General features: G+C 42.7%; 1 protein-coding gene across 1 annotated transcript; it reads right to left on the bottom strand.

Annotated features, from left to right (window-relative positions):
- Positions 1 to 473: 473 nt before the first annotated feature.
- On the bottom strand, positions 474 to 11,500 carry LOC135166506 (brefeldin A-inhibited guanine nucleotide-exchange protein 3). Its single transcript, XM_064128772.1, has 12 exons — positions 11,006 to 11,500; positions 10,799 to 10,932; positions 10,260 to 10,394; positions 10,030 to 10,195; positions 9,772 to 9,901; positions 9,415 to 9,690; positions 5,974 to 9,353; positions 5,783 to 5,915; positions 4,840 to 5,068; positions 2,764 to 2,990; positions 1,210 to 2,647; positions 474 to 1,079 (listed from the first exon to the last, which is right to left on the bottom strand). Exons 1-12 carry the CDS (start codon positions 11,088 to 11,090, stop codon positions 936 to 938), a joined length of 6,477 nt encoding a protein of 2,158 aa, XP_063984842.1. The 5' UTR covers positions 11,091 to 11,500; the 3' UTR covers positions 474 to 935.
- Between the last annotated feature and the right edge of the window lies 1 nt (position 11,501).

An 11,501-nucleotide genomic window follows, 5' to 3' on the forward strand; every position in this document is an offset into this window, starting at 1 on the left:
ATAAACAATGGAGGTGGCAATGGAATCTAAAGATCTGCCGACTCCCATATTTTTAAAATGCGAAGATACGTCCGTAACAAATCTTCATTGATCGATCGGCCGGAGTTTCTCATCCTTCACGAGCCGGGAAGTCAACAATTGTTCCCCAACTAATACCTCATATTGTGCCATTGTTTCACACCTCTCCATTTTTTAATACTTGTCCTCCTTCCTGAGTTGCTAGTGGCATTTATCGTCGTGAAGTTAAGCGAGTGGGGTTGAAGTAGAAGAGAATGTCGCTCGTAAGCTTCTCGACTTTATGAGCCACGAATGACGCGGTTGGAGCGCCCAGGAACCGCAGACGTGAAACATTGTCTCCTTTTCTCCGAGAATTTTTCTTCTTTTTCATTTGCCTTGATTTATGGATTTTAAGCTAGAAGATATAATCGATGTTGAGTGCAGCATTAAGCCTTCAGAATATATCTAAATGTGGATTAGGATTTATATTGTCGATATATTTATTCATTTGATGCAGCAATCGATACATTATTTGCCAGCAGTCAGAACGCTTCTCCTTCGTTTCCAAATATTTCAATTTTTTTCTCTTTTTTTTTTCAATTTTCTTTTATGAGCAACAGCACTTCGAAAAATAATATATTGGGCATAATAATACAGTATCATACATTTTACATTTAAACATGACAATGTTCATGCATTACATATACGGTGATATCGGCATCAGCTTGTCAAAGACAAAGGAATATACATCCTCAGAAAAATTCATCACCTATTTTTTTAGAGCTGTATTCGTTTAAAATACTTTTGAATGTCGAATACTTTTTTAAAATTCATCAATGTGTTTCCCTTAATTTTCAGTCAACCATTTTATACAGCCTGCATAATCTTATGTTTCGATAATTTAATAATTAAGCTTTAAATTAATACCATTGGATATTCTAGTTATTTGTCAAGCCATAGAGTACGACGATACGATGGAACAGAGTAGAGAGCTTTTGCTTGAGATTTTGATCAACTGCGAACTTTGTTAGAGTTCTAACTCCACCGACTAGGACTGGAAGAAGTGGTTTAAGGTTGTCATCCTGAAATGAAAAGATTATTATCGGTTAAGAGGTCATCCTTTACGATGTTACTGTTCTTTGAATTGACTGGCGAATTGGTATTCGAAATATTCCTGTAATGACTCTGAAGATTATAAAAATGTTCACTCACTGTAAGTGCAAGTGCCCACTCCAGAGCAACGCACAGTGTGTCGGCCCATGCCCTACGATGCGCTTCACTGTCCCTTCCAATGGCTTTCCCCTTGGTAGTCTCTGATATTCTCTCCCCCAAACTGCCTTGATAATCCTGCAAGAAGGGATTTATCCTAAATCCCCTTTTACTCTTCTCGTACTCCCTCAATAAATCGTCAACGTTGTCCTCATATTTGGAATTTATCACCGAACTCCCTGCATTATCCGAAGAATCTTGCTTCACAGCAACTAATTTATTGTTAAAAGGCTCATTGTTAATTCGATATATCGAAGACACTTTAGTGTAATTATCATCGTAAATTCTGTGCAACTCCATCAGAGATTTTGATCTCGGGAATTTTGTAAAATATTCCTCGTCTTTCAAGTCATAATTCACGATAAACTTCAGGGAATTTCGTCTGGATAGTAGACTATTTTCACTTCTAACTCTGTCAACATTGAAATTATCAAACGAACTAATGCCGAACGGTTTTTGCTCGTGAAAATTGTCGTTATCAGGAATTTTCATGACTTCTGTGTGCGTTTCTGCTAATCTATCATTTGAAATTCCTGGAGTTTCCGTCAAATTTTTGTCAGAGCAGTTCTCTCCCTCGGAATTCTCCGGCGATTTTGCGCGATAAATAATTCGTTTTCTCGGAGACGTTGGTCGTGATGATGGTCTTGAATCATCAGATTCTGATTCAGACTCTGGTCCTGATTCCAAATAATAATCAGAAGCTAAATCAAAAAGCTTGAGAGATCGGTACTCCTCCTCGATTTTTCCATTCTCCTCGCCCACGAGACTGGATTCACCTGGTGTACCATGATCATCGCCAGATGTATCTGGACTCATAGGGTGAAAGGTCCGTACGTCCATGGACTCCTTGCTCGTGATTTCTGGAAAATCATCGGGCTGGGCGACCAGAAGGAAAATCTTTCTCTCGGCGAAGCTGTCAGCCAAAGAATATTTCCCATCGCGATTCAACACAACGTCAACATAATTCTCGCACAAAGTCTCGAAAGTTGTTCGCAACTGTCTCACGTACTTGATCAGCTGATGATATCTAATTTTATTCAGCGTTTTCTCGACATTTTCATCAGAAATAATAGCTTTGACGATCTCAAGGTCGGCTCTGGTTTTCGTTATCTCGACCAGGGAAAGCTCGAAGAGCGTTAGAATTTTAATAGTCCAGGCAGCTTCTGCCTGTCGATAGAGGTTTGCGGGCTGATCTAAATTCGCAACTTTTTGAAGGAGAAATTTGAGCCCCGGTCGGGCGTCGAATTTCAGGGCCGCCGCATAGGCGAGGTCCAGGGCGGCTAAGAATGTATCCATGTGACGAGAGGTCAGATGAGACATGCAACTCGTTGGGGGACTTTTTGACGTTGGTGAGATGGAGTTCGGTATCACGTTCGTAAAACTGGAATTCAAGGACAGAAGTTCATGTTTATGGTGGGCTGATTTCTTTCTGGTTCAGACCACTCAACTTAACGTCACTGTTAACTGTATGCGAACCATCATAGTCTTCATACTCACCATGATATTGAACCTGCTGAGCCTGGTAGAAGGACACTGGCGATGCACTGCAACAACATTTGATGCACCAATAATCCAACAACTAATGCTCTCAATTGTACCCGTACAATATATAAATCAGGATTCAATGTCGAGGCAACCGACGGTGGATAGAGCAGGAAGACGTAGGACCGTTCATCCGAGTGCTGTTGGGGATGCTCTGGTCGTTGCTCAGCAAGAAGAAATACCTGTGAATTCATAAGAAAAAAAAACAAGGGAAATGATATGAGTACTGATATTATTGATCTAGTGATATCGTAGAATTCTTTCATAACTTGGACATTGTGAGGTTAGTATGGGTGGATGCAAAATAAAACTCACAAAATACTAAACACTGTTGTGAACAGAAATAGGTTAATCATTGGTTAAGACTACAAACAGTTGTACTAAATACTCTTTCGAAAATAAAATTTGTTCAATATCTGTGATGTCATTGCGGTTTGGATGAACTCGTGGAGGGATAAAATCATATAGAATATTCAATCACTCTTTTGAGGACGAGATTTATGTGTTTATGTGGTGTGCGCACTACGAAAGCTGCTTTCTCAATTATAAATAAAAAAATTAACGACTCATTTCATCGTATGGTTTTTTTTTCATCTTAGTCAACTGTGATCTAGCCATGGTCTCAAGCCATGGATTTTAATAGTGATGAACGATATATATTTAATTATATCATCAAACATATATTACAAAATCGTGCGTAATTTCAAGATCTGTTGCCACAGAGGAGTTCTTTGCATTCAGAAAAATTATGACATGTTGTAAAAGACCTTTTCGACCCATCGGTCGTCGTTATATCTGAGCTTCTGAAAAGAACTCCTCTAGGTATTTCGTTTTGCTCATCTCAAAACATTATCGTGCTTACTAACAGCGGGTGCATGTGTGTCTAGTAACACTGGTTTACGTTATCAAATCGGTAGATGGATTCAATGAATCGGGGATTTTTCAGCCAAAGAGCGATGAAAAAATTTGCAAGATGGTTTAAGAAATTTGTTCCATTCGCCGAATTCGGATGAAGCCAGCTGACGATGATCCGAAGAGGCTAAATAATTTTTACAACCGTTTAAAAATGCGAGGTGGAGGCGTCGCCATCTTTGAAGCCCCTCGTGACAGAGGGAGAGGCCTCCAAAATGGCGACTTCCAAAGCTGTTGGTTATCTCGCTTTATTTGGTGTTTCTAAAGCCATCCATCCTCTTCAGACGATCTTCAGTCTGAGGAATTTAACTATTAAACCTTGAGAAAAATGCTTTGATCGGCTTTAAAACGCCAAAAATTGAATCAATCACCGATAACGGGAAGATAACTGTCAACGTCATAACATCTTCAACAATGGACACACTATACTCGCGTAAAAATACAATATAGGGTTATGAGGGAACGCATTTATAATAATCAAACGTAGCCTTGGTGATGGGGAATAGTAATTACAATCAAAGAGGTTTTGTATGTAAAATTTTTCCAAGAAAAACCATGAAAATTTTTTCTTCAGAAAATTTTTATTCCATTCTTCAACTCATCGGTTGTCTCTTCCTTTTTTTTTTGCAAATTAAAATCCATGACGTGAGTTACCGTGAACGGCTAGAGCCAATGGGGGCCCGTGTTCGACGTAGTGTTAGTGTATACGGGGGGTGTCGTGTGCTGCCTACAACCGACGGGGTAGGAAGTTGTGTGCTGGTCGATCAGTGTCGTCTCAATGGTCATCGTATCCTCGAATACTGTTGATGGTAGTGTTGTTGCATTCTGCCTCTTCACGGCAGTCATAACCGCGCGCAGCTGGCTCACCTGAGATCAATTCAGGTCACAGGAGGGAAGGAAAAAAGAAGAACGAAGAGAAGAAAACAAAATTTGTCAAAAAAAATAATGTAAATGAAAATGCAATAATGACAAATGTAAGCACGGGCGCACACATCTAAATCACGAGATGAATTCAATAATCGGTGATTAAATTGGAAATATTCTCCGCTCTTCTTTCACAAATTGTCGACAATTGTTAAGCCAATTCCTAATGAATCATGGAATTATTTCTTGACAAACCTGTGCCGAGAGTTGACGAAGTCGTTCGGATTCTTCGGGTGTAGCATCACGCCTGGCGGCAACCTTGACCTGTGCAATATCCCCGTAGAAAGACTCGGATCTCGGTGAGAATGCCATCGTAAGTTGATGCAATTCCTGAAGGGAATTTGAACAGGCACGATAGCAGGCAATACCACAGACTTCCCACTGCTCTGGGGTGAGAATTGGTCCGCTACTTACAAGAATATGCCTGTAAAATCAATCGAAAAAGGAGAAATATACACCTGTCCCAGTTGACGATTCATTTTTTCTACAAAAATCACGTTATGTCGGATTATGAAATACTAGACAGCAAGAAAGTTGTCGCGTATCCATCATCAATTGATATTGAATTACGTGAAACAAGTCCATTGAGTGAGGAATTAATTTTAAAAAATTGTAACATGCACGATAGAAGACGTATTAGTCACGACGAGGATGTTTGACGGGTTCCACTGGGTGTCGAATGTCACCCTTTACCAGCATACAGACACACTGTATCGAGCCCCGAGGTAGGATCAGAAGCTACCTTATATCCTATCCGACAGTCTGTCAAGCTTCGTTATCGTCTTACACCTATACAATATTCTTATATTTTATTTTTCGTCTTTAAAACCACTAACCCCACATTCCATGCGTATGTGATTGCACTACTGAATCGTGTAGTTTTGATTTTCAATGATTCACTGGCTTTCACATCACGAGATAATTGATCATTCATCGTTTTCTAAGCATTGATCAATTATGCTGTCTTCGCAAAGGTGTTACAGATGGCAGCAGGTGTTAACAGGGGAAAATCCTTTCCTTAGTGATTATAATAACTCTCAGGACTTCGATGTGATCATAAAAATGCGCAAAATGCCGGAGCCATTCCCTCATTGTAACATAAAATTCAATAAGTCAGTAATGCATGAAGGAGGCATACCTGATACAAGCGCAGCCCAACCTCGCGATACTCTCAGTCTGTTGTACAACGCACTCAGCCATCACTAATAGGAGTTGCTTAAGCATAAGTGTAGTTGCCGGAAGTAATTCGTCCTTTCGCTTGACCTCTGGACCTGAAAGACATGAAATAATTATGGTAGATGGTCTCGGCCCTCGGAAAAATCGTCATACCTTGAAGATGAGTCAAGTAATCCACCACCAAATCTGTAGTGAGCCCACAGCATTGCTTGAAATTCGGGGCAAAGTTGTCCCATCCCCGGAATATCTTCGATGTCATTCTCAGCCAATTCTGTACCATCGGAAGAAGTAGATGGTTGACGCAGTAGAGGCCGAAAGCCGGCCCTGGTACATTCAGAACATCTCGAAGAAGATGAAAGAGGGTTTCCAAAGTGTGGGGTTGATATCTTCTGGGACAAATCATTGTGGCACTGGCTAGACCCTCTATCAGAAGATACCATACCCTCAGTATACCACTGGGTTTCTCCATACTTTGGAGGGTTATCGTCTGCGCCTTATCGACTCTTGAAAGAATCTCATAGGAAATCTCAGGAACAATCTCCTGCATTGATTCGGACGATCTCTCGAATTTTGTCAATTCCAGATTCGGAATGATTGGATCGACGTACTGGGGAATTGTAGACAGTTGAATCCTCGTGGCTGAATGGAAAATAGGGCATGCAGGCATTCGATACATTGACGACAATATATCACTGCAGTTGAGTAAGTACTTCAGACTTTCTAAACACAATCTCATCTTTCTGATCTCCGCATTGTTGATCTGGTCGATATCGTGGGGTGTTTCGGTCTCTCCCGAGCCTCGTACGTGTCTCAAAAGACACAGAATACAGTCCAAGGCAGCATTAGCAAAGACAAGTGTATTATCGGTCGATAAAAACACTCGAAACACCTCAAGAAGTGGTGCTGATTCAACCGAATCCGAATTACCAACAGAAGCTACACGTAACGCTCCAAATAAGGGTCGCCATCCAGACCTGATTTCAGTTCTATTTGTCTCGACGAATTCGCAGATGCAGCTGACAATTTGGTCCTGCACGTCGCTGTCACAAAGCTCCAAGCAGAGGAGATTCTCAAAGGGTTTGAAGAGGGCCTCGTTGAAATGAAAGTGCGGCAGTTCAATTTGTTCATTCAACAATGCCGCCATTGAATCGTGGATACATTGAACCGCCTTCTTCGAGATCTCGCGATCTTTGTGACAAGCAGCCTCCATGAAATGAGGACCTAAAATACTCCAAATTCTCATTACGTGAATCAGCGGCCGTCCGCTCTTCACACACTTCAGCATGACCTCTCCCAATCTTGAAAGAAGAAGAACATTCAAATCGTCTTCTCGCGGCTTGCTCTTCTTCCACCAGAACTTCTTGCTGTCCCGGCAGCTCTCCGTGGATTTGAAGAGCTGATCTTTACTCGCGCAGCACAAAGCTGATAAGAAGGAACACAGGGCCTTCAAATTCAACTTCAAAGCTGCATCTTCAAACAGCCTATCAACTTGCTGCGATAAAACACAGATGATTTTAGCTGCGTAATCAGCTGGAAGAATCCCATTGAACTGATTATCAGCGTTGGACTCGTGAATGATCTCTGGAATAGTATCTGTTATTGTATTCTGGCTGTAGGGAGTCGACAGAAAGCTGTAGACGTCAACACAAGTTTCGTCATCGTCAACGATGTTAAAATTCAATTTATTTTTATCATTTGATTTTGAATCGGATGTATTTGTCTCTTTTTTCTCCTTCTTTATGACTTTCGGGAGTGAGAGGGTCTGATTCCTACCAAAGAAATCATGCTCCAGTTTGCTAACGTACAAACAACAGGTGAAAACGTGCGGCCAACAGTCAGATCCATGACTTCCAAGCTCCAGTCCCCTTCCAAGTAACACCTCCATACTCAGTGCATGTGATGTATGAATATTAGTCGCCCTGTTTTGCAACTTGAGCCTTAGAACGTCCTTAGTGCGCTTCAATTTTGATATCGCGGGCTCTGTACAAGCTGCTTTCGCCAATAAAGCGAAGATAGATCCGCACCGGCTCTGGAGTCCCAAAATATTACTGAGAGTCGCCGCCTTGTGAAGACCCTCCAATGCAAGAACCACTGTATCCCGAACTCCTCGGCACGTGTTATCCCGATTAAGGAGACCTTTATTGAATTCCTCCTTGACAGGATGCAGTCCAGCCGTCAAAACTGTCATCATACTCGCCCAACAACAGGACAATACCCTGCGAGATAATTTGGCACCTGCCTCGGCCTCAGGAGTTGGCTCACTGCGGGAAAGCTGGGCCTTCTCGAGACGTCGGTAGTCAGACAGCAGTTGTCCTCCCCGCTGGCTTTCGCTGATTCCATCAACGTCAACCAAAATATTCACCAGAGCACAATTCTCGGTCGAGGATGGATTGTAACCGCATTTCTCCAGGAGATTGCATGCCAAGATCTGCTGATACAATTCGGACAGCCATGTTGCTGATAAGTACACGAGAACGCCCGATCCGTGAACTTCTTCGACAAATTGTTCCTCACTGATCGGCACCTGACGACCCTCCAAGCAGTAATAATTCATTCTGATTAATTTCAGATTGAGTAATAGGGCTGCGTATGTAGCTAAGTAAATGCCATCAGCATTCATTATCGTGATTAAGGCACAAGTGTCAACGCTCATTTGCGTTCGATCCTGAATCTTCTGCTGTGCCGCGAAGACACTTTGACAGTATTCAGATGCAAAACTCTGGAGTGCCTCGTCAACCTCAATATTACTACGAAGATTTAAAACGTTGGGGATGAGGTCGGTTCGAAGGACCTTCACGAACTGACGGGCATTGTGTCTCTCAACGTCTACATTGCATTCCTCGGCAGCTTGTCTGCCAACGTGAAGACACTTTGGCAATTTCTCCAGTCGCAGTCGCTCCTTCTCATTTTCAATAGCATAATCATGCTCGTCAATGCTGTTCTCCTCGTTGATGTCATCGGATTCGTTCTGGGGGCCCTCTGTGTCAGTTGAATCGCCATCCTCCGAAGGGCCGTGACCAGATGAATCTGATTCGGAGCCGCTAGACTTCTTCATCAGTTCCAGCTGCTCACGGTAGGTCTTCGGCAGTCTGGACATACTTTGGTACGTCAGAGGGCCACGATAATCACAGGACTCCAGGCTCTCATATAGTGAGTTTATCGTACAGGTATAGCTGTGACTGATCGCTTTGCCTTCGCAGAGTTCCTGCAGAGCTGACAGCATCGCAACAACACAAGAGACACTTGCATACAGAATGGGCTGTCCTGCCATTGTAGACTCCTCGATGGAGTCCATGGCCAACCTCATAAGGGCCATGTCACTCTGGGGTTGACTCGTCTTTTCTTCTTCAATCAGAAGGGGACCTGTAAAGTCTACCATACGACTTGGACTACGGAGAAGCTCTCGGAGGGCTTTCAGGGGCTCCAGCCGCTGCTGAGGGGGTGGGTAAAGTAGCATCCGATGGAATACTGACTCCAGGACCGGACGGAGGGGCCCGACGCAGCCCACCAGGCGAACCAGTTCCGTACCGATGCTGTAATATGTACATTTTATTTGGGAATGGAATTTTGAGGGGAGGGGGCTGGACTCCGTACCTGTAGACAGTCTTTGCCTGATGATTATCGAAGCTCAAATTTGATGTTGTGTAACCGGAGCCTCGGCCCACTTCAGTGTCTTTACCCTCTCGCGAGGTAAAACTTTTGTCCACACGTGGAGTACCCAGAAATGCGATCAATGCCGGACAGAATTTCTGCCAGAGGAAAGTTGTGAAGTGGGCATTCGTGTGAATTTTTTGGGGTAATGATGAGATGAGGGTGTGCAGGCATTCCAGGAGAAACACCACCGTATACCCATTTTTGCCGGTTGAAAACCTTTTTGTATCAAGTTGAAGAGCTTTATTCCCCAATTCGTAGGATTTTTGTGAATTTTCATGATCAGAAGTTGCTACTCACCTTTGCGCCTCGTCCAAGCGACTGCAAATGTATTGAAGGATTGGCAAGACTTCGTTGAAACAGGAGACTCCTCTTTCTCGCAAATTTTTATTGCGTTTTGCGTACTCATCCATCTCCTGGCATTCTTCATCTGAGGAATTATTTGAAATAAACAGATAATTTTTCATCTAAGTGAAAGTTTTGGGCACCTTGGGCCGTTTGGAAACAGCCACTTTTCCGGCGTCTATCGTAAAAAATATCTGGAGGATGAAAACTCACCCAAGAAGAGACAAAAAGACCTGAGTGTTTGACTAGTCGCCGCCTGTGCAGCCGTCCTGACCGCTTGGTTACCATTTTCAAACGCTTCGCAGCACGTGGAGAGGATGGCAATGATCAACCGGCCGTTCATCGTCCAGTACGCCGAACAGGCGACTTGCAACAGCACCTGTAATGAGAAGTATCATCGTGGATTAGAACCCCCGGGTTATGTTAATGAGGATTATGAATACCTTAAGCATATCCGTTTGTGTATCGTCGGACTGCGACAGTATGGATCCCATTGCGTGCAACATCTGAGCTGGCAGCCACAGTGAGTCATCCTCCGGTTCGTAGGGCGATTGAAATCGATCGTCTCTCAGTATTTTCTGCAATTTTTATCAGTCAATCGGATAAAACTTCCGCGAATAATCCATAATACTATTTATTATAAATGTTTAAATGATGAATCGGTGGTCGATTGCTTAGTCACGATTCACATTTAAATGACAGAATATTATTTAAAAAATTCTGCAAATCGGAAAAATTCTGGAAAAATTAAGAGCACTCAATAAAAAAATATCAAAAAATTAATAGAATTTGTCTACTCCCAATAAATTCTAGAAATTTTCAGAGTCAGTTACAATGTCAATCCCAACACATATTTATAAATTAATAAAGCCGGCGGTCTATCACCAAACGCCCCAGCTCTTATCAAAACAAACCGGAATTCCTGTTGCCATGCGTTAAAATAATAAGACTCGCAATGCTCATAGCAATGAAGTGTACATACGTGCAATCCAGAAATTCCGTAATACACGAATTTGCTTCTTTTCGTCTCCAGGGCGAGTTGAATAGCATGGAGACACTTGCTCCGCAGTTCATGAGGGGGATCGCGTAGCAGTCCCTGCTGTTTTTCCATGAACTCTGGAATTCCCAAGTCAATCATTTATAAAGTACAATTGTATCAATAGACAACGATTTCCAAACTGATACTCACCATAGGCATCTTGCGCTGCTTTTCGTAGATTCGATAATTTAACATTTTGTGAATCCCGGACGATCTGTTGCAGGAGATCCTCCATGACATGAGTGCCACTCGTCTAATCGATAACCGGTGGTATTTTTCACGCGGGTCTATTCATGAGTCTGCGCACAGTTTATTTGTCGTCAGGGTTTCCCTGAATGTCACACTGACATTTCCATTTGTTTCATAGTACAGCGGAGGGTGAGGGAGGTATCCTCGAAGATTATTGAAAATTTCTATCTCTTCGTTGTACTGCGCTTCAATCAAAGGAGTCTATTGACATATCATTCAATTTTGCGACATGTGTAGGCGTTTTGCAGCTGATTAATTCGCCCCGCCGATCCTGTGAAGACGTTGGTGCGCATGGCGGTGTCACTGCCGCCACCTAGTTGTGCGTTAGAGAGCAGAGATCATCGTTATCAACTGGGCATGGGCGTGATTTATTCGCTGGTTAAGATGTTGCAGAGGG

The sequence above is a fragment of the Diachasmimorpha longicaudata genome, chromosome 10 (genome assembly GCF_034640455.1).
Source record: "Diachasmimorpha longicaudata isolate KC_UGA_2023 chromosome 10, iyDiaLong2, whole genome shotgun sequence".
NCBI classification, from domain to species: Eukaryota; Metazoa; Arthropoda; class Insecta; order Hymenoptera; family Braconidae; genus Diachasmimorpha; species Diachasmimorpha longicaudata.